At 36.1% G+C, this 22,094-nt stretch overlaps 4 protein-coding genes across 11 annotated transcripts in view; 1 reads left to right on the top strand and 3 right to left on the bottom strand.

The window, feature by feature from the left end:
• Nucleotides 1–1,147: 1,147 nt before the first annotated feature.
• On the bottom strand, nt 1,148–5,009 carry LOC105180606 (transmembrane channel-like protein 5). Of its 2 annotated transcripts, XM_011136785.3 has the most exons (12): nt 4,751–5,009; nt 4,526–4,650; nt 4,336–4,450; nt 4,144–4,267; nt 3,732–4,051; nt 3,482–3,633; nt 3,265–3,349; nt 3,027–3,175; nt 2,551–2,941; nt 1,737–2,419; nt 1,532–1,665; nt 1,148–1,479 (listed from the first exon to the last, which is right to left on the bottom strand). In XM_011136785.3, exons 4-12 carry the CDS (start codon nt 4,229–4,231, stop codon nt 1,319–1,321), a joined length of 2,163 nt encoding a protein of 720 aa, XP_011135087.1. In that variant the 5' UTR covers nt 4,232–4,267; nt 4,336–4,450; nt 4,526–4,650; nt 4,751–5,009; the 3' UTR covers nt 1,148–1,318. The 2 variants fall into 2 exon arrangements, with proteins under 2 accessions (XP_011135087.1, XP_025152589.1); XM_025296804.1 differs by lacking the exons at nt 4,336–4,450; nt 4,526–4,650; nt 4,751–5,009 and having other exon boundaries at nt 1,148–1,464; nt 4,144–4,231.
• A 973-nt stretch (nt 5,010–5,982) lies between these two features.
• LOC105180605 (leptin receptor overlapping transcript-like 1) lies at nt 5,983–8,454 on the bottom strand. 3 transcript variants are annotated; one of them, XM_011136782.3, is made up of 5 exons: nt 8,338–8,454; nt 6,913–6,987; nt 6,638–6,836; nt 6,417–6,565; nt 5,983–6,212 (listed from the first exon to the last, which is right to left on the bottom strand). In XM_011136782.3, the coding sequence occupies exons 2-4, from the start codon at nt 6,951–6,953 to the stop codon at nt 6,452–6,454; spliced, it is 354 nt and encodes a 117-aa protein (XP_011135084.1). In that variant the 5' UTR covers nt 6,954–6,987; nt 8,338–8,454; the 3' UTR covers nt 5,983–6,212; nt 6,417–6,451. The 3 variants fall into 3 exon arrangements, with proteins under 3 accessions (XP_011135084.1, XP_011135085.1, XP_011135083.1); XM_011136783.3 differs by lacking the exon at nt 8,338–8,454 and adding an exon at nt 8,008–8,331; XM_011136781.3 differs by lacking the exon at nt 8,338–8,454 and adding an exon at nt 7,750–7,821.
• Nucleotides 8,455–9,527: 1,073 nt separating this feature from the next.
• TER94 (transitional endoplasmic reticulum ATPase TER94) lies at nt 9,528–15,114 on the top strand. The gene is made up of 13 exons (XM_011136780.3): nt 9,528–9,693; nt 10,715–11,074; nt 11,256–11,448; nt 11,528–11,762; nt 11,872–12,005; nt 12,097–12,345; nt 12,445–12,609; nt 12,692–12,814; nt 12,899–13,111; nt 13,199–13,507; nt 13,702–13,863; nt 14,453–14,607; nt 14,758–15,114. The coding sequence occupies exons 1-13, from the start codon at nt 9,677–9,679 to the stop codon at nt 14,846–14,848; spliced, it is 2,406 nt and encodes an 801-aa protein (XP_011135082.1). The 5' UTR covers nt 9,528–9,676; the 3' UTR covers nt 14,849–15,114.
• Nucleotides 15,115–15,853: 739 nt separating this feature from the next.
• The window catches only part of Atg18a (Autophagy-related 18a), a 15,541-nt gene continuing 9,300 nt past the window's right edge, over nt 15,854–22,094 (bottom strand). For all 5 annotated transcript variants that reach the window (XM_025296741.1, XM_011136769.3, XM_025296737.1 and 2 more), the window contains one exon: nt 15,854–20,549. In XM_025296741.1, coding sequence (XP_025152526.1) covers nt 20,434–20,549 — 116 coding nt within the window. In that variant the 3' untranslated portion in view covers nt 15,854–20,433. The remainder of the gene's footprint in view (nt 20,550–22,094) is intronic.

Raw genomic sequence — 22,094 nt, 5'->3', positions numbered from 1 at the left:
ACAAAGATTTTCAACTCACAACAATACAAGTTTCATACAACAGCATAGTTTGTAAGAGCATTGAACATGTCGAATTTTGTGCCTGGCAGCTACGATTTGCGGACAGCATTGATTTTCTGTTACCATTTGAAAGAAACTGCTGCAGAATCGCATCGAATGCTTGTCGAAGCTTACGGTGAGCATGCTCTTGGTAAATCACAGTGTTTTGAATGGTTTAAAAAATTCAAACGTGGCGATTTTGACGTGAGAAATGAAGAACGTGGAAGACCACCGAAAAAGTTTGAAGACAGTGAATTGCAAGCATTGTTGGATGAGGATGACGCTCAAACGCAAGAACAACTCGCGGATCAATTAAATGTGGCACGAGAAGCCGTCTCCATACGTTTGAAAGCCATGGGAAAGATTCAGAAGATGGGAAAATGGGTTCCACATGAACTGAATGAAAGACAGCAGGAAAACCGAAAAACCACTTGCGAAATGCTGCTCGCCAGGTACAAAAGAAAGTCATTTCTCCATCGAATTGTGACTGGCGATATAAAGTGGATATATTTTGAGAATCCTAAGTGTAAAAGATCATGGGTAACTCCAGGCGAACCATCAACATCGACTGCAAGGCCAAATTGCTATGGACGGAAGACAATGCTCTGTGTTTGGTGGGATCAGAAGGGTGTGATCTATTATGAGCTGCTAAAACCTGGCGAAACCGTTAATACTGAACGTTACCGACAACAAATAATCGATTTGAATCAAGCTTTGCGTGAAAAACGACCAGAATATCAAAAAAGGCAACACAAAGTGATTTTGCTTCATGATAACGCACCATCACACACAGCAAAACTGGTCAAGAAAACGATTGAGGCGTTTAGCTGGGAAATACTTTCGCATGCGACTTACTCACCAGACTTGGCTCCGTCCAATTACTACTTATTTGCATCGATGGGACACGCACTTGCTGAGCAGTGCTTCACTTCTTACGAAAATGTACGAAAATGGCTCGATGACTGGTTTGCCTCAAAAGAGCAACAGTTTTTTTGGCATGGCATCCACAAATTGTCAGACAGGTGGAAAAAATGTATAGCTAGCGATGGGCAATACTTCGAATAAAATATTTTTTATCATTTTCATACAATAAACTGTGTATTTTCTATACAAAAATTCCGGTTTCATATTTACATACCTGGTATAATAGTCTTAAATTTTTAAGCTTTGGCAAATCATAGTAACAATAATACTTTTAATTATATAGGAGTATTCTCTGACATTTCTAATACGTATCTTGTCGGTATGCCTCCAAACTAGTATATACTATTCTATATAATCATTTTTTCTCGGAACTGGTCGATGGCAAATTACGTCGGCGAGAAAGCGAGATTCTTTCATCTCCTTGGTTTCGCTTGGTAAATCTAACATGTCGGATAAAATTAATCCCGCTGTGAGTAGAGTCGCTTGTCACAGAACGAGAGCCTGGAAAATAATGAACTATTATCAATAATTGTATAGATTTATAATTCGATAGCAAAACATGACTTACCTTTGTTAGCCAAATTAGCGAAACTTTTTATGAGGAACTGCTTATCTTGAGACTGCAGAAGACACATTTCAGACAGAATTTGCAACATTTCCTTGCTAGCTTTCACTTTTGCTCGTAAACAATAGACCGCAACGCTTCATCAAAATTCTTAATAAATAAATATATCGTATAATTATACATGCATATATTCATAAAAGATATTCACCACATGCCAATTAAGATAGCAGCGCCAGTTGCAGGTCTTGCGAGTTCGGAGACGACGCTCCAAAATCTGCTATCCCTCTTTAACGATAACATTCCATCGACAATGAAATCCCAAGTATAAGAGTGGTTTCTGAACGGTCCGCAGTCATTACTTTCCACATTCGAAATAATATATCCTATCGTGAGCAACACGCCGATAATGCCGAGAAACGCGAGCGCTAGGAACAACGTTTGTGTTTGTGCTGCTCGCCAAGGCTGGGACGGCCGTTGGTAACATCTTTCCAGCTCGTATTTCTTTATATAAAATATAACAATCATTTTTATCACAATTATTAAAGAAATCAATGGACTGAAGTAAAAGCCCATCCAGAAAAGCGTCTGATTGTATATCAGATTTGATGTACTACGAGCGATGTCAAATTCTGGCCTGCCGATTTTCGTGGAGAACCTCTTGTATAAAATGGCTCGTGCAAACTGCAAACACGCTCCAAACACGGAAGCGATGAAGTCCAGTATAATGAGTCGATAAATCTCGCTTCCAAAGTCCGTTTGCCAACAATCTGATGTACTGTTAATTATCCAAAAGGCGAATAGAATACCGAAGATTGTTGCAGCAACCGCGTGATTTCTGACCACCGTTATGTAAAGTTCCGTGCGCTTATTGTTGTAACGTTCCAATAATGCCTTAAAAACATTAATATTATTTAATTTATATTATAATGAATCATCTTCTTAATGTGCAAATGTATGTACAACTGTAGGAATTTACTTAAATATATTTCTTTGTCGATAAATATGAGAACTTAGATACTCACTAAATAGGAAATAATTGCAGGGAAAATGTGAATGATAATAGTAATGACTATTGGTACAATCATCACCGAGATGGATCCAGATGTTCCTATATCGTAATGATCTAATAGTTTCCACACGAGTGCACCAATGCCGCAAATCATAAATAAGACGATAGCTGTTACAGCAAGTTGCATCACAATTAATGAGCATTTAGCGAACCAATGTAAAGGCACTTCTTGTTTCTTTTCAGCTAACAACTCTTCCAGTTCCTTATAGATAGATGCTGATTCTATAGCGGCGATTTTCGGCGAAGATATATTGTAGTCCCAGCCACAAAATATCTTGCTGCTATACAGATCATGCATTTTTCCACGTGTTTCGACGTAACACTTTCTATATGATGATATCACTCTGAAAAGAATTAAAATTTTTATTTACAAGTTACGAAGTGATATTTAAGACTTGTATTGCTCAATAATATAATTTTATAGCATACTTGACGGAAAGTATAATAAACGTAAGCGTGTAGCAAAAAAACAAGGTCAGGAAGTAGGCATATGGAATGCTATATTTGGTACCAAATGGTGTGTCTACTGTGTCATTGGAATAGAAACCATAGTACATAATTGTGCGAAAGAAAAAGCCCTGCAAATCAAGAAATATTGTGACGTATCTCATCATTTAAGATACTGTGATTAAATATTCAATATTTTACTATAATATTTTTCTCTTACACTGCCTGTTAAAAAGTCCATTATCTTAATATCACTTGGCACATGTGTTTGACTCAGTGATTGTGGAATCACAATGAAGGATACACTACGATTATAAAACATCTATTAAAATTTTGTTTGTTTGATTTAATACAATAATGTATACAAAATATTATTTTTTTATCAGTCAAATATTACTTCCAGTGCAATATAACTGAAGATGAAGGAATATACTTACCTCAAAATGCAGGAAATTATATTAAGAAACAATAACCATCTCAGAAATTTAAAGTATGTTGCTATACCACTTCCATTGCGACTCTCAATGGCTTTAATTGTTTGATGCCACAACTTCATTGTCTGCAATGAGTTCTGTGCTGCCATCCGAATCTATATTTAATATATTTATTCATTAGTATGTTTAATATATAGTGATGAATGTTTCATACATAATTTAAGAAACACAAAATCAGCAATGTCAATATTACCTTCCTAAACTTCAAACTAATGTTGTATCTTAGCCATTTCCAATAACTAATTGGTTTTTCCTTTGTTCTTTGAGCAGTTGCTAATAATTGAGACTTAACTGATCTTTTTACACTAAGACATTGTGGAATTGCCCTTAATGTTTCCATCCTAAAACGTTTTGATGCAGGATCATCCTGCATAAATTTATTACTGGATTGCAAGTGATTGGCAATTGCATTAGCACACTCTTCATCAGATAATTGAGTAATATTGCGCATTCTTAAAGTAGCATATGGAATAATAGAAGTTAGATCATGTGATGTGTATTCTTCATTTTCTCCTATAAAAATATAATTCCTTTCTTATATAAATCTGTATATTGGCAATTCTACAAAAATTCAAAGATTTAAAAAACTTTAAAAATATACTTACTTCCAAATCTGGTTGGCAATAACTGTTCCATCTGAATATACTGATCAGTAGGTATATAAGGATTTGTTTCGTCAATTATAGAAGACATTTTGATGTAACTATATGATTCTTATTTAAATTCTATCTTAAAAAGAAATCATAAATGTATTATGTGATAAAAAATCTTACACATATTTTATAAAAGATACTTACTTCTCTTGCCAAAATGTAGTTCTTTATTAGAAAATTGTGGCTATTGATCAGCAGTGATCATTCTCTTTATGAACGATGAAAGTAAATGTCAGATACCAGATTTTTATATCACAATCTGTAGGATACGATATAGATGTATCTCTAGATAAAATGTTATCTATATGCTGATCTGGTAGAAACAAAGACTTACATTATAAATTTTGAGCCTGTATATTCTTGACAGTACACAATGTCCTGAGATCATTCTGAATGCTTAGGATATCCTAGAGCATTCTCCAGGTATTTTGGATGCGATCAGGATGATCCTGAGATGTCCTATATTAATTGATATTCCAATGCATGTACTCAATACAATACAATTTAATTTTGAATAATGTTGAAATATAATGATAAAAACAAATTCTTATTTACACACATCGTTCCACTTTTTGTTAGAGTTGACTTAAAAAAATTCTATGTCTTTATGATCGATGACGTCGTCAGTGAGTAATTCCGATTTCAGTATAAATCTAAATATAACTTTTTATCAAAATTAACAATAACAATTAAAATGTGAAGCAAATAATAATTCCTTTTGATAAGTATAGTATATTTTAAAGTAAATAAAATGCTGTCAGCGCGGTAAAACAACTTGCAGCATCACCATAAAACACCTCAACAAGTTCTAACCTAATTTTTACATATGCTAATCTTTTGAATATAGCTTCGTGCTATAAATCTGTCTTACGAATATAAAAAATATAGTAAATGGAATTAATTATTAAGATTATTTTGAAAATTTTATCTCACAGATATGATTAAAGAAATTAATTTAAATATGATTTAGTTTTCTATGTGCGCATGTCGGAATACAAAATTGAAAATTTTCGCGCTTCGGATATCGATACGACGATAAAACATGAATTTAGGCAAGATTTGAGTCAAATTCAGTTTCTGACCATGCCCAAGAATTCTGATTTATATCGTACACATATTCGAACAATATGAGATAAATTCTTTATTTCTTCGTGTAAATTTTATGATATTGACCACATGAATGTAAAATGCTCAAAAGATTAGCAGATAATACTAATTAAATATACATTATTTAAATGCATTACCTCCAGCTTTGAGATAACGCTTGTTTCAATTATTTTAAACATGTAAGAACGAAAACACATGATAATGGCGAAAAAAACACGATGTCAGGGAAAATAAAAGGATAAGGTATGTGAAAACAATCTGTCAAAAGAGAAATATCACTTCGGTAGAAATATACACTTATTCCTGAGTATTACAAGCGTTATTTTATATCTGTGTAACTCCTTGTAACTTATATACATGTCTGTGTGTGTGTGTGTGTAATATATATAATTGGAAATAAAAATAGGAAAAATAGAAAGGAATATTCCTTATTAGTTTTCAAAGACAATTGAAAAAGAATAACATAAAGTAATAAATTGTAGCTTTATTGTATTTATATTAATACGAAAGACTTAGATTAAATAAAAAAATGTTTTTAACATCATCTTTGCATTGTTGCGCTTCAGGTATTAGCCTGAAATATTTTTGAAAAAAAACTACAAACATCAAGAATGTTTTTTGTTGCTTTTCTTTTTTGTAACAATGCGTGTGGAATTCGACGATAGTTTTATCGTCAATCATCACCCATATATTTTACGGCGCTATGACGTCATTAAATTCTTATTTATAGTTAGTGCACTATAATACTATTTTTTTTCTTATGACATGAATATCAACTATGTAGTAGAATATCCATGTAAAGATTTATATTATGTAAACAGTTTACAATAGGTTCATAGCAATTTAGAATTAACACGTAGCGCTCAGTCAGTGAACCACATGATCGATTTTGTCCCTTAATCTCATAAAAAACCCTGAAATGATATCACATATTATAACCTATCGCAATAAAAAGTGTATTGGTGACAAATTATTTATTTTCATCTTTTTTGTTGGTAAGCTATTTGCTTTGAGAATAAATTACTTTAATAACTAATGTGTGTCACATTATTTTCAATAATCTCTCATATATAGTTAGGTTATATTTTTCAAAATAAATTAACTTATATATTACTTACATTTTTATGATAGATAAGTACAATGTAGCAATGCTTCACCACATATTGTAATCAGTATCATCTTGATCAAAAGTTATGAAAAATCCGACTAGAGTTGAATATACAACAATATTACCTGCTAATGTCAAATAGCAAGCTCCCCATTGTATCTGCACAAATACAATTTCATTTGATTAATATCCTTTTCCATAAATTATATAAGGGGTGATTAAATGACATACCACTGCTTTATCTGCTGGAGATCGCGCTAATACAATAGGAAGCGCAAAAGATGATACAACAAATCCCATGGTAATAAATATTGCAAATTCCAGATATGGATTACTGTTGCTGCCTGAATCATCAGTGTAACGGCGTGCTATTATAGTTGGAATAGGTGCCAATATATAGAACAATACAACAAAAAATGGCCACCATACTCTACAAGATACAGGAGTTCCAATATAACAGAATTACATGCTTAAAATAGATTAATTATATATGAATATATACTCACTCATATCCTGGTAACGCACAGCCAAGAATGACAAATGTCATTCCAATGGAACCAGCAAATGCTAATAGTACTAATCTGCAATGACCATATTTATATTATTATTGGGTAAGAATTCCTTTTTATCAAATAATAAGAAACTGCAGTCAAGGTATTTGTTATAAATTTTAAGAAGAAATATTTTATATATACAAAGTAGTATCCAAAACTTTCTGGACTGATGCTGTAAAAATCATAAAATTCATCATAAAGTCTATTGATTGTCATCATTCTCCTACATATAGACACCAATTCCATTGCCTCCTCCATTTTTTGGACATTTGCTAAAAGTCCTTTTCTATTAGAATGTCAAACGCTCACTGTGATTTGGCCTAGATCTTCTCAATAGTTAAAGGGAATTGTGCACACAAAATTTGTCCGAAGCCAAACTGTGAATTCGAAATTCTATCGCGACGTTTTATGGAAACTTTTATGAAAAGTTTAATGAAAACTGCATAAAAACGTGTGAAAATGTCGCCCCGAATTTTGGCGCGAACAAATCTGGCTGTTTCACCATAACAACATCCTGTTTTATACTTTTTTGCGGGACACTAGTTTGAGACTATTGAAGAAATCCAGACTGAATCGCAGAAAATGCTTGATACTTGGACAGAAAAGGACTTCTAACAAGCGTTCGAAAAATGGACAGACTGTGGAATCGCAGTGTCTATATGCAAAAGAAAACTACTTTGAAAGTGACGGCGGCCAATAAGCTTTATGATAAGTTTCATGATTTTTACAGCATTAATCCAGAAAATTTTGGATATCACTTCGTAATTATGTGTTTATAAAAGTACTTACGCTACTCCGAAGATAAACATCGTGAAAAGTGAACATCATGAAAAATAAGAAAAACATAATTAATATCCATATATTAAACATTTTGTGCACACAACTACACCTATATGTATACATTATAGTTCAATAATGTACAACTGGTTAGTTGTCTACCTTTAAATTTCAAATGTTTCTATCGGCAAGTCTGCCAATTATCGTGTAACAATGAACGATCGCGGTTTTAAAAACGAGCAAATTTAAAAGAGAAGTATGTAAATCTACCTGACGCCTCATCACTACTCGTTAACTACACTTCTCTTGATTTGAATTATTGGATAAGATTACAAGTATCCTTAAGAAATTAATCAGCGGACTCGTTGATAGGCATGAGGAAAAGCACGAATTCTTTTTAAATTAAATCATGTTACGAAACTTAGGCTACGCAAGATGCGCTCGTGAAGTGTCAAACAATGACAACCGGAAGGACCGTGAGGTTATGTTTTGATAGTTGATTTTGCGCTTTCAATGTCAAGCCCTCGCGACGATGACATTTTTTGATAATTTGTGTGACAACCAGTCGCACATTACATGATTAACAATGCGTCGAGTAACCTTTAATCCCGGCCATCTCAGATCGATTTGACAAGTGTATATGTTTATTAATTCTCACTCTACGGAGGACTACGCGTGACGTAGTCGACACAGCGGGTCGCAACGCCCTCGCTTCTGCAAGCGGCTATTTTCGGATCGAACATGCCGTTTCTAGATATTCATTCTTCGTGACTCATCGCGTTTGATAATACTACACGTAACCCTGCGTAATTGGCTAGCGTGATGCTTTTTAAAGCCAGCGGCACACGGTGCTTGTTTTCGTGCTGGATTGCTTGCTGGATGAAAATACTGCCTTCTGATTGGTGCATTTCCATCCATCTTCGGAAATGTACCAATCACAACGCAATATTTTCATCCAGCAAGCAATCCAGCACGAAAACAAGCACTGTGTGCCGCTGGCTTTATTCGAGTGATATTTCGGCTGCGTTCCGATATTCAGCCCGCGCTGAAAATTTATTAAAGTTTACATGACACAGACTATATATTTTCAATATTGGCAGTGAATATCGGAACATGGCCTTCGTTTTCGAAAGAACAATCGTTCAGACGGAGCCATATTCTGCGTCCAATTGGTGGATTCTTTTATCCATCCGATCAAATTCGCTGACCGTTCATTGCTTGTGGTCGGCAGAAAAAGCTGCTTAAGGGCCGGTTGTTCCAACTTCTTGGTAAGTTAACTGATAGTTAAATCATATGTTTGTCTTCGTTTTTCCTTCAATTTAGACAAAAACAGAGATATGATTTAACTATCAGTTAACTTACCACGAAGTTGGAACAATTGGCCCTTAAAACCAACGGCACACGGTGCTTTCGTGCTGGATTGCTTGCTGGATGAAAATACTGCGTTCTGATTGGTGTATTTCCGAAGATGGATGGAAATGCACCAATCAGAACGCAATATTTTCATCTAGCACACACAATAAGTACCGTGTGCCGCTGGCTTTTGTAATTGTTGTAAAATTCGTGAATCTAATTGGCATATGCTCTTAAATTTGGTTGAATCCAAGAGCATGTACCAATTAGATTCACGAGTTTTATAACAGTTGCAAAGCAGCTTTCTCTGCTGAACGTAGCAGAATGAATTGCACATATTTGCCAACCGCCGCCATCGATGCATGACGTAGCGCGCGACATACGAACGCGCCTTTACTTTATGACTTGCCACGAAGAGAGCAGTGCGTGTCATACAAAGTTTTTCGTCGGATTGGCTGTACCGTGACTGCGTCGTCGCCAGATCTTTCGTGTGTGGTGTATGTGTGCGCGAGAGATATACCGGAGCGAAGAGAGAACGTGCGTCCGTCGTGTACTTTCCTCGCAACAAGAATAATCGAGTCTGACGATGAGTGATCCGAAGAGGTAAGTGAAGACCTGAAATAACTCAACGAGACAGCCTACCTACGGTGATTTTCATGGCGTCGTGTCCTTTGCGCGGCTCGCAATAACATCAAGCGTACTAATAAACGATGCGCGACAGTCGTTGAGTCTCAATTTCACGATGTCATCATGTCGACGGGACGCTTTGTTTTCGAAAGATCTGCTCGCTCACTGATAGATGTACCATGTACAATATTGTGCTAGGAAATTTACAGGATCCTCGCGCTCGGCGATTTCTTTCTTGCGAGCTTGGCAATTCGCACTGATGCGAATCGCGCTTATCAATTTTCCTATGTCGCCCGATCATGGCCGTATGATGAACTAAATATGACAAAGAAATGTTAACCGCATGTTAATTTCACCGTTTTCTCACGTATTATCCTATCGAGATGACTATCGACTTCGCGCATTGCAATCTCTGTACAATGAGAAAATTTCCGATGCGAATAATATTTTTACGACGATAATCTTCAATTTGTTACATATGAATTTAAAAACATTAATTAATCGATTACTCCGTATCTATCTATAATCTGCTATTGTGCGTTTACATCTAATTATAAAATGAAGATCCCAGTAAATAGAAAAATCTGTATAGTAGTTCTACAAACTAAATAGTAACACTGAAAGAATATATATCTCACAGAGTATATATGCTTATGAATGTATAATTATATCACATTTATTCTGTCAAATATTTCATCAGACTTTTTCTACTTCTAATTATAGAAATATAAATGTTTTCGGAGAAGAAAACATTGTATGCAATGGATTTGTTATTAAAAAATTAATTCAGAGATTTATATAATAAAGTTTTTTTAAGAGACCATCAAAAAATTAATATTTTAATAAAATAATCTTGTTCTTATATATATATATATATCTTAATATATAATCATCTTTTTACTCTAGACAAAATATATAATATATAAAATGAGAGAAATTTGAATAAGATATATATGCATATTATGATCACTTGGTATATAATTATTTAATATTTTAGTGGTGAAGATTTGGCAACTGCTATCCTTCGCAAGAAGGATAGGCCAAACAGACTATTGGTTGATGAAGCTATTGCAGATGACAATTCTGTGGTGGCTCTTTCTCAAGCAAAGATGGATGAGTTACAGCTGTTTCGAGGAGATACTGTATTACTGAAAGGAAAAAGGCGTAAAGAGACAGTATGCATTGTCCTTTCCGATGATACTTGCCCAGATGAAAAGATTCGTATGAATCGAGTTGTCAGAAATAACTTGCGTGTACGTCTAAGCGATGTAGTCTCTGTACAGGCATGTCCTGAGGTGAAATATGGGAAACGTATTCATGTATTGCCCATGGATGATACAATCGATGGACTCACTGGGTAAATTTAATAATATTATCTATGTAATGGTTAATTTGTGTAACATTAATTTTAAGATATCTCAGAATTGTGACAAGATTTTAATATATTTTAAGATTAATGTGTAATTTTAACTTTTGCAAACAAGCAAACTATATTTAACCACATACATGATGCATATACATATGCTTTTAACTTGTAGAAACCTATTTGAGGTATATCTAAAACCATATTTCTTGGAGGCGTATCGTCCTATTCATAAAGATGATAATTTCATCGTGCGAGGAGGAATGCGAGCTGTGGAATTCAAGGTGGTGGAGACTGATCCAGGGCCTTTCTGTATCGTAGCACCAGATACAGTTATACATTGCGAAGGTGATCCAATTAAACGAGAAGTAAGTATAAACAAACATGGAGTACTCTTAGTATTCTCGGTATCGCAAAGAATTAAGAATGCGTATCATGATTTTTCAGGAGGAAGAAGAAGCTCTAAACGCTGTGGGTTACGACGATATTGGCGGCGTCCGGAAGCAATTAGCACAAATCAAGGAAATGGTGGAGCTTCCTTTGCGACATCCATCTTTGTTCAAAGCAATCGGTGTTAAGCCACCGCGCGGTATATTGTTGTATGGGCCACCAGGAACTGGAAAAACTCTCATTGCTCGTGCCGTAGCGAATGAAACCGGCGCATTTTTCTTCCTTATAAACGGTACTTTTTCCTCCTTGTAGATGCTGATTATTTTCAGAATAAATATAGTTGAGAAATTTAACATATAAATGAGCAAGTGCAAGAATACAAAAGATCTCTTCTCGTTTAGGTCCTGAAATTATGAGCAAGCTGGCCGGTGAGTCCGAAAGTAATTTGCGAAAGGCATTTGAGGAGGCTGAGAAAAATTCGCCAGCTATTATATTTATTGACGAACTTGATGCTATCGCGCCGAAACGTGAGAAGGTTCGTCAAACTGCACGAGTTGCACATGTAATGGCATATCACTTCGAAAGTTTTATTTTTATTTTCGTTTTTTCCTTCTTTTTTTATTTAGACGCATGGCGAGGTCGAAAGACGTATAGTGTCGCAACTGTTGACGCTGATGGATGGGATGAAACAGAGTTCTCACGTAATTGTAATGGCAGCCACTAATCGACCTAATAGCATTGATGGGGCATTGCGTCGTTTCGGACGTTTCGATAGAGAAATTGATATCGGTATACCGGACGCCACCGGTCGACTGGAAATTTTGCGAATTCACACGAAGAACATGAAGCTCGCCGATGACGTTGAATTGGAAGAGGCAAGGATCGCCATCCATATTTTCATATTGTCTCCAAAGGATGAAGATCAAATAAGTTCTGTGTCGGTAGGCAATATTACTTAAAAAAATATGTTATAGATTGCAGCAGAGACTCACGGACACGTCGGAGCCGATTTAGCATCTTTATGTTCGGAGGCGGCATTGCAACAGATTCGCGAAAAAATGGATCTTATTGATTTGGAAGACGATCATATAGACGCGGAGGTTCTGTCTTCGCTTGCCGTGACTATGGAGAACTTCAAGGTGAGCTCTACAGTTCGACCATTACATTGACATGTAGAATCTTTCACCAAACTTTGTTCTAACTATGTTCTCTCTGTCAAAGTATGCGATGACGAAGAGCAGCCCAAGCGCTCTACGCGAAACAATCGTGGAAGTACCAACGGTTACTTGGGACGACATCGGAGGCTTGCAAAACGTCAAGATGGAGTTGCAAGAATTGGTGCAGGTAAGAGTGAAAACAACGAGTGAAATTTTCATGTCGTTGGTTTCAAACATTGAGATATTTAACGCGCTTTTCTTCGTTGTGCAGTATCCAGTTGAGCATCCAGATAAGTTCTTGAAATTCGGCATGCAACCATCAAGAGGCGTGTTATTTTATGGCCCACCTGGTTGTGGTAAGACACTGTTGGCCAAAGCTATTGCCAACGAGTGTCAAGCGAATTTCATTTCTGTCAAAGGCCCCGAACTGTTAACTATGTGGTTTGGGGAGTCGGAAGCTAACGTCAGAGACGTTTTTGACAAGGTAAACTCGCTCTCACATGCGTTCTCTTTTTGTAGAAAATTATAAACGATGATTATTGTTTAGTATTAACACGTTATATTATTCTAGGCAAGATCAGCAGCACCATGTGTATTGTTCTTCGACGAACTGGATTCAATCGCAAAGTCTCGAGGAGGTACCGTCGGCGACGCTGGCGGAGCGGCAGACCGTGTGATAAATCAGATTTTGACAGAAATGGACGGTATGGGAGCGAAGAAGAATGTGTTCATCATAGGAGCAACCAATCGTCCCGACATCATCGATCCAGCTATTTTACGACCCGGTAGATTAGATCAATTGATTTACATACCGCTGCCAGACGAGAAGTCCCGGGAGGCGATTTTCCGCGCCAATCTCCGCAAATCGCCAGTAGCTAAGGTAATATTCCGTTAAGAGTAAATCAAAGAAAAAAAAAGACGTTAACAGCCTAGAAAATGAGAGTTTGCGTAAACTGACATTATCTGCCTATTTCTGAATCATCATATTTCAGATGTTTCGATACGAAAACGAAAATTATTTTTTCTTCTGTAATGATTATTTTTGTTTACTTAGAAGAATATTTCTCTTTGCAGGACGTAGACTTAAGCTACATAGCCAAAGTCACACATGGTTTCTCCGGTGCCGATCTAACGGAGATTTGTCAGCGTGCATGCAAGCTTGCTATTAGACAGTGTATTGAGACAGAAATTCGTAGGGAAAAAGAACGGGCGAGTAATCCATCCGCATCCATGGACGTGAGTGTTGTGTGAAATATTCTTTCACTATTCGATTTCACGATGTTGACTAACATTTTCGGCCGCAATTACAAAGGCACTGATCGACTTGTTTGCTGCGTCATTCGCCATGACTCATCTCTGACTCAATATTCGAGGAACATGCTCACGATATTATCCGCGGTCAACTAATAAAAATGCAAGACTGATTACTGAGAGAACTTTTTAATATGTTATAACTTTATTCATATATTTCTCATGACGCATCATATAAATACAATGTTTTCCAACAGCAAGGAAAAAAAGCTTCCCTACAAAGTCGCTCGCGCAATAATATTTGCGGCTACCGACAATGTTGCTAACTGATGCATGTATAGTTACATTAATCAGTAGAAGTCAAAAATAAATACATTCGAAGATCAAAATATGACACTATCGTGACATATGTGTATATATTGCGTATAGTGCATGTATACACACACACACACACACACACACACACACACACACACACACACACACACACACACACACACACACACACACAATATATATATATATATATATAACTTTTCTAAATTCTAAAATTTATATTCCTTGCTTATTCTAGATGGACGAAGATGATCCGGTACCCGAAATAACACGAGCTCATTTTGAAGAGGCGATGAGGTTCGCGCGTCGTTCAGTATCCGATAACGACATTCGCAAATACGAGATGTTTGCGCAAACGCTTCAGCAGTCTCGAGGATTCGGGACTAATTTCAGGTACTGCTTTCTTTCGAACTCTGATACGTTTGCGATGATTGGATACTGTCTCTCGGCGGTGTCGTACAAGATGTAATATATAAGTACAGTTTTCGCAAATGAAGGATCTCGCGCGTATACATTGTGTGACATCGTGAAAACTGTTTGCAGATTTCCACAGAGTGGCGCAGGCGGTACTCAGGATACCACACAAGGCGATCAAGCCTTTCAAGAGGATGGAGATGACGATCTCTATAGCTAAGTTCTCGTTTCCTTGTGTGTCATTACAGTGAGCGTACGACAAAAGGGCCTGTCTGTTATCACGCAACATTTTGCACAGGAATTCGTCTCTACGTGATACAACAAAAGCATCGAGAGCTTCGAACAGATAAACAAGAATATAAACGGAAATTTTATATAAAAGATATATATAATTTTTGTGTTTATAGAGAGGGTAGGGCTTGTGAACTCTAAAGGATTCGTACAGTTAAGAGTTTTTATTCGAATATAAAATATCGATCGAAATTACTTTTCGTTGCCAGGATTATTTTTTGTTCTTTCACCATTTTCCTTTGTAAACTTAAAGTTTGATTCTAAGCGGGACTGCGTCCAGCGCCAAGAATTATCTATTAGATATCTTTCATGATCAAGCCTATATATATATATATATATATATAATTATATTTAAGCCTATATATATATATATATATATATATATATATATAATTATATTTAAGTATATATATATATACTTAAATTATTTAATCAGCGAAACTATCTGTTGCGTACATCTCTTATGAGAGAGAGAGAGAGAGAGAGATATATATATATATATATATATATATATAACTTATGAGATATGTTCGTCTTTTTAATAACAAGGGATATACATCGCGTTATTATGTACTGTGCGTATACTTTAATCAATTTCTCGCAATTGTAAATATTGCGACAATTACCGTTTATAAGCAATTACAGTCGACACACAGTGGAAATATAATTGCATTAGTGATTGGTAATTATACGTTGTAGCGAGCAGATTATTACGAAGTGGCAAAATAACGCCCTATCGCGTGCGCACGTTATACAACGATGCACATAATACTCGTTGCAATTTTTCTATGCGATTCAACGTACGAACTATTATATTGTAATAAGTATGATGAAATTTCAAATATAACGCGTTAACAATTGCGCATCTTGCCGTGAGCTTGGACCGGAATAGACCCTTTTGCTATATTATCACTGTATTCACTGAAAAAATACATTTTGTTGTTCACACTCGCAGATTGCAGTAATATAAAAGTTTGCGCCATGCCGGTGAGACTGTCGCAACCGATAGTGTATATCGACCATTTTACAAATGTCCCTTAAGTAGTAAATTAACTGATATACGACCAACGAGCCTGTTTGAATATCGTCATCCGATTCACGCGCAGATTTATCCGATTATAACCTTTCGCAGTTTTATATACTTTGGGATTTATAGGATAAAGGGTAAAAAACCGAATAAGATTTTAGAAAATATGATATGCGTATGATAAAAAGAATAAATTATTAAACCGGCCGTTGTGAAGATAAAAATATAACGCAAAAAAATAAACTATAAAAAACTCTACCGCAAACATTATCATGCATATACAATGATTAATCAGTTTCTTCGATTAATGAATGAGTTTGCGTGATCTTTGTCGTTGTCTAAATCGTGATCTGAATTTTGATTATCTGGCGGTGTAATAACATGCTTATAGAAACCAAGTTGTTCTGTGATACTTGTAACTCACATGGATGCAAATTTACCGATAGAGAGCTGGAAGTGTCTTAGGTCTCAAAATACGAAAACTGTTATTATATATGTTTTAATAATATATGTTATAACAAAAAATCGGCCAACAACTCGGTGTCCTTTTACGTATTAATACTACTTTTTGACACATTTAATATATACGACTTCCAGTACATTTTTTTGATCATTTTTTGCCAATTAAAATCATAATCAGTGGATAATCGATGCTCGAAAACAACATAGATTAGCGATGCTTTATTAATATCTTTGCGATATTCATTACGTATTAATACTACGAATGTTGCATCCTACATAAGAGATGCGGAATTTTTGTAGAACAGCTTGTAAATTGCGTCACTACATGCGTCGTTTTCGGTGAACTTTTTTTACGAGCCTTAGTAATTTTGTTAAAGTCTTTGACATTTTCGAGGGCTAAGTGCTCTTTATCGGGCTAAGCATCTCTTTATTACGTAAAAGTCTAAATTTGTCAGAGATAGGATCTATATACGATATCATGGAGAAAATCTGCAGCGTCTTAACAGTCTCCCTGCTATTTTCGCGGCTAAAAAGAAGTTTTGCTGAAAAATTTTTTTTTCCACAAAATTAAAAAAAATAAGACGATAATTGCAATAGCATTCTTTTTGTTTGTCATTATTTTTCGCGTTACCGTAACAAAGACACGTTCGTTCGATTTCCTCTCATGAAATTGGAAAGTTTACTGATATATTTATTTACACAATCAATCACGCGGCTGGCATATCACTTAACATAAACTCTCAACGGAATCTATAGAAAAAATAATAAACGAGGTTGAATGCGGTGTTTGTGCACGTTCCATTATCGAGTGTGATGCTTTAATTCCAACGCAGTGTTTGGTACATAGGAAAGATAATTGCACAAAAGATATACGCATTTTAAGTATGTATGGAAAATCTCACGTATATATCTTTAATTCGCTCTATAATCATATTGTTTTCACATTTGCCTCACGTATTCTCATCGAGATACCAGGTTACGCACACAATAGGAATGTTAATCCAAATGCTAAGAAACACGCCCGGCAAAGAAGATGAAAGTTTGTTTATCCTTTCATTCGGAAACTTGTTAGTAATTATATTGGTGTTTTCGTGCTCCTGGTGCGATTTGCGACAACATAAAATATCAGCATAAGTTTCCAAATGAATAAAGAGAGAGAGAGAGAGAGTGAGTATGATGTGATAGCGCAATTTTTTAATGAAAGGCATGATCGATTTATAAAAAATCGTCAGCAGTTTTATTAAATACAAATAAAGATGGGACGTTGAACCAATCATAGATGAGGAAGGACTCACAAGTGTTCCCTTCCGTTTGCGGTTCAGCACAATCACGTGTATTAATATAGGAAACTTCATACGCAACGACGTCAAAGCTCAAGCCTCAGCACGTTCATTATGTACATTTGGTTATTGACGCTTTTTTTATTTATCTTTATAAAAGTATAGGACTATTTACCAAATAAAACTCGTTAGTATAAAACCGCCTTAACGACACACCACACGGGTCTATACGGTACTTGACATCACGCCAATCGCGCCGAATGCCTCAGTTCGGAAAGAAACTTCCTATCTGTATAATCGGAACTACTATATAAGATCCGTTAAATTACACGATACGCTACGAAGAGTCACGACAAAACTCAGCAGCTGTGCTCCACTTAGTCATATTATTAATACATGATGATAAAACGCGTTTTTCTCGCCAGCGTCGGTGTTGTCTTATATTCTTCGGATAAATTGGCACCGATCCAATGGAAAATATTTCGTACACAATCAAGCCTGAGTAAGGAAAACACAAATACATATATATACATATACATGTATATATATGTATGTATATAGATCGAAAGTTTTCTGTTCCTAGTCAATTAGCTATTTTATACAAATTACATGTCATGACAACTTTCGATAAACTTGAAGAAAAAAGTTCAGAGAGAGAGAGAGAGAGAGAGAGAGAGAGAGAGAGAGAGAGAGAGAGAGAGAGAGAGAGAGAGAGAGAGAGAGAGAGAGAGAGAGAGAGAGAAACTTATTGCACATTTGTGAAATATATACGATTGCGTAATGTTCAATTACGCTAATAATGTTCACTTGATACAAAGCATAAAATACAGCACACGGTATAATGTCCGATAGTAACATGATATAAAATTTGCATGGAATTCAAATTCGATACGTACGTTCAGCGTTTGGAAAATCATCTCGTTGATACATGCGCGACGTGAGCAGAACCATCACGAATTCTCTGACAAAAGTGAATGGAATGAGACTTTTGTTTTGCGTTTTAGAATGATCTCTCGCGCACACATGTGTCTTCATAATCAGCTTGTCGTTGCTTCATCATCTCATTGTTATCACGCAAAACTTGAACGATACTTTTCGAATTCTAAATGCCCAACGAACGAAATAACGTCGCGAAACGAACGTTTCTTTTTGGCAAAGTCGTATGATCCGATCGTGTCTGGATTTCTTCCACATAAGAAGCAAAACGTACGCTCGACGATCTTACATTTTATACAAAAAGATATAACTGAAGCCTATCTCGTACAGCAATCTCTCATATTCATACATATACATATACAGACGTGTGTATATATATATACACTATAACATTTTTATCTAAACGAAAAAAAAAAAGAACATGAGCTCTTCCCTTGTTGAACACAGAAGACAAAGATTCAGTCATCCAAAAATATAGTAATCCAACGAAATAATGTACAATGTGGTGTTTAACACACCAAGCTACATTTTCCGTTAAAATGTATCCTTGAAATTTTGTGAGGAACCATTCGGTTCTCTCTGTTGTCGATGTAATATGACATAAAACTGAAGTTCAATTTCATTTACATCGATTTTCAGGCACACACGATTTTTTCTTTTTTCTTTTTTTCTTTTTTACATAAACGCAGTAGGACATAACGTGTATAGACCACCCGGCAAATGAGGCGGCGGGTTTATTTACAATGTGTTTTGCGTCAGAATATAGATATGTCGGGCTGCAAGTTCCCTCTTCGTCGTTATTATCGACATCTTCGGAAAACTTCGAGTCGCTTCCGTCGTGTTAGTTCTCCCAATGGTCAGACGATACTCTCACACTTCCTAATTTCTTTTCCTTACATACGCAGAGTCACCGGTCTATTAAAATTATCTTTTGGCAAAATCCGAGTATGCCAGATCATTACGCGTTTTTTTTGTAATTCACGATTAGAACAGACAGTCGCGGTGTGTTCGCCGACAACGGCGCGGAACGCTTTAATTAATCGTATTAGTTATTCTGGTCCGCGATTTTCTTTCAGATTTCTGTGTGGATAAACGCGCGAATCCCGAAGGTCCCTCGGTCCCTCATACTGTTCTGAGCGCATTAGCTTACGCTTAAAACTTAGGTAACTTGTCTACCTACTTATTCATTAAAAATACCTTCGCTTCTACGTAGGTAGGTCTTCTGTCGTGTAAACCTCAGAAAATGCCCGTTCATTCGCACCCTTATATGCGCACCTACTCGTCATTGGATTACTATATCTTTTCGGAAGCTGCACCCGCGCGTATGCTGTCTAACGAACGAACAAACGAACAAAATCAGCGGTTTAATTCGACAGCCTCGGGACGAAACAGCCGAGAGAGTGTCGCTCGCGGTGATACTTTTTTCTTTACTCCGCAAGTGTCGTGCCATGATTCCGGATAGCCCGTGAAGAATTAATTTCCTCCTCTCGATGCGGCGGTCATGGTTCCTTCGGTGAAGACCAACGCAAGCACCTCGTTCAAATTCTTACAGGTGACACTCTCGGTAATTTCGTCCGGGTCTCTCGATTCCGTTGAGTACTCGGAGAGCAGTGGGATACGGCCGGTCATCTGTGTGTAATACTGGACGTCCTCTGGTCTCTGTGCCCCTTTCGCTCGTGTCGCAATCCTTGCTCTTGTACAGCTTCCTCCCTCGGTCGGTTTCTTTCTTTCGTTTTTCCTTTTCATTTCTACTTCGTTTCCTTTACCTTCGCCTTGAGCTTTTGATATGCCTTAAACCGCACCTCACGCTCAGTCTGCCCTTTGCGTAACAGGTGGAAACTCGGAATCGTCATCCAGACGGAATGGGCCACCGCCTTTCGGTGGGCTTTCTGTCGCCGCTATCATCTCCTGATACTTCTCTGACTCTATAAACCCATTCACATTTAGATTATCAAGTCCAGCTCCTGTCACATTTCAAGCGGATGTAACGATAAAGATGTTATACAGACGCGATCAGCGCTCAATGATATATAATATATTTTATGCATTCAGATATACACATACACGTGTGATTTGAAGATTGGTTCATCATCGTGGAGCACGCACGAATTTTTACAATGGAACGTCTAAGTTCAGAAAATTCCTACAACTGCAGATTGCTAAAACTGCTCCACGCAACACAAATGATTTATTGTACAAAGTTCCTTTCTTTCTTCTTATCTGAGTGCAAATAATAAATATCTCATTGATCGTCGCTTTTACGTCGTATTTCCGTGAGGTACATCCACTAATGAATTCGTTAGTGATATGAAAGAGCGGTCCTCTCTAGGAAAATGAGGATTCGGGAATTCGGTTTCCTATTATATATGTACATCATTGTCGTGCGTAATAAAGTAATCTAAGAAATCGGCAGAAAAGAATTCATAAATTGTTCTAAATGACGTATATATGAGGTATATGATTGTTCATTTTTTGCGAAGAAAAAAAAAGCACTCGTAATGTAGTCGTGACGATTTTTAAAACACGTCCAGCAGTAAACGCAAAAATATAAAAATGATGTAAAAAATATAAAGACCTGTTCACAAGAATAGATATATCTGAACAGTAGTACTACTCTTTTACTGTTTAAATAATGTTTTACATTTTCGATATTTTCCACTTCACCTTGCGTTCGACCATACTGTATTTTATCATATATATTATGCATATATACACAAAATATATATAGTAAAAAATATATAGTAAAAAACAATATAGTTGAATACAGAGTGAAGCAATTCATATGTATATAAGAGGAAGAAACCTATTGACACATTTTTACAAGGTCTTAAATTCACTGTCAAGCTTAACATGTAGGAACAATACTGTTAATACCGGAAGTACGTCATACAAATACTTGTTTTGATAAAACTTCTTAAAGTGTGTATGAGTAAAATGATTCTCAAAAATATCTATCGCTATTACCTGCCATCGCCAATGATGACGCCAATATTGTACTGACAATTTGTATCATTAGTCTCAGTTTAGCCATTTGATTAGTAATTACTATATGTACAATGTGTTATGTAATGTTTCGTCAGAATTATTATTAATATAACGGGGAATGTTTGCGAGATGCGTCCTCTCTTAGAGAGATGGACTACTCCTTAAGACCTCGCTCGAAACCCTTAATACCTAAATGGAATGACGCTGAATAATCTGCGATCGTGCATAGCGGTTTATCTTGATAATATAAACCGTTTTGGTGCCTACATGCATATCGTGTGCAGTTGGTGTGTTTTGCTTGTATATACGAGATCCGATCTGGAAAGTACTTGACCTATAACCAGGAAAGAAAAAGAAACTAGCTCGCCTTTTGAGTTGGATTGTTCCTGGAAGTTGTATTTGAAAGAACATTGGGAAGACCACCGGGACAATTGTGTAGAGTCAGAAGGAACCTATCTTGAAAGGAGATCAGAGTCCCAACTGAG

Source organism: Harpegnathos saltator, unplaced genomic scaffold, assembly GCF_003227715.2.
Source record: "Harpegnathos saltator strain DR-91 unplaced genomic scaffold, Hsal_v8.6 scaffold16, whole genome shotgun sequence".
Lineage (NCBI taxonomy): Eukaryota > Metazoa > Arthropoda > Insecta > Hymenoptera > Formicidae > Harpegnathos > Harpegnathos saltator.
Note: the sequence above shows the minus strand (reverse complement) of the source record. Positions and strands in the feature narration are given on the sequence as shown.

Excerpts from the sequence above, each read along its gene's own strand:
- LOC105180606 (XM_011136785.3), bottom strand. The coding sequence starts at position 4,231 with ATGTCTTCTATAATTGACGAAACAAATCCTTATATACCTACTGATCAG. Across the intron at positions 4,052-4,143 it reads ATTGCCAACCAGATTTGGAA|GAGAAAATGAAGAATACACA; the intron begins GTAAGTATATTT and ends ATATTTTTATAG. Across the intron at positions 2,942-3,026 it reads TTTATTATACTTTCCGTCAA|AGTGATATCATCATATAGAA; the intron begins GTATGCTATAAA and ends AATTCTTTTCAG.
- LOC105180605 (XM_011136781.3), bottom strand. The coding sequence starts at position 7,769 with ATGTTTATCTTCGGAGTAGC. Across the intron at positions 6,837-6,912 it reads TGTGCGTTACCAGGATATGA|AGTATGGTGGCCATTTTTTG; the intron begins GTGAGTATATAT and ends TGTATCTTGTAG. Across the intron at positions 6,566-6,637 it reads CTCCAGCAGATAAAGCAGTG|ATACAATGGGGAGCTTGCTA; the intron begins GTATGTCATTTA and ends GTATTTGTGCAG.
- TER94 (XM_011136780.3), top strand. Across the intron at positions 11,449-11,527 it reads GTGATCCAATTAAACGAGAA|GAGGAAGAAGAAGCTCTAAA; the intron begins GTAAGTATAAAC and ends ATGATTTTTCAG. Across the intron at positions 11,763-11,871 it reads ATTTTTCTTCCTTATAAACG|GTCCTGAAATTATGAGCAAG; the intron begins GTACTTTTTCCT and ends CTTCTCGTTTAG.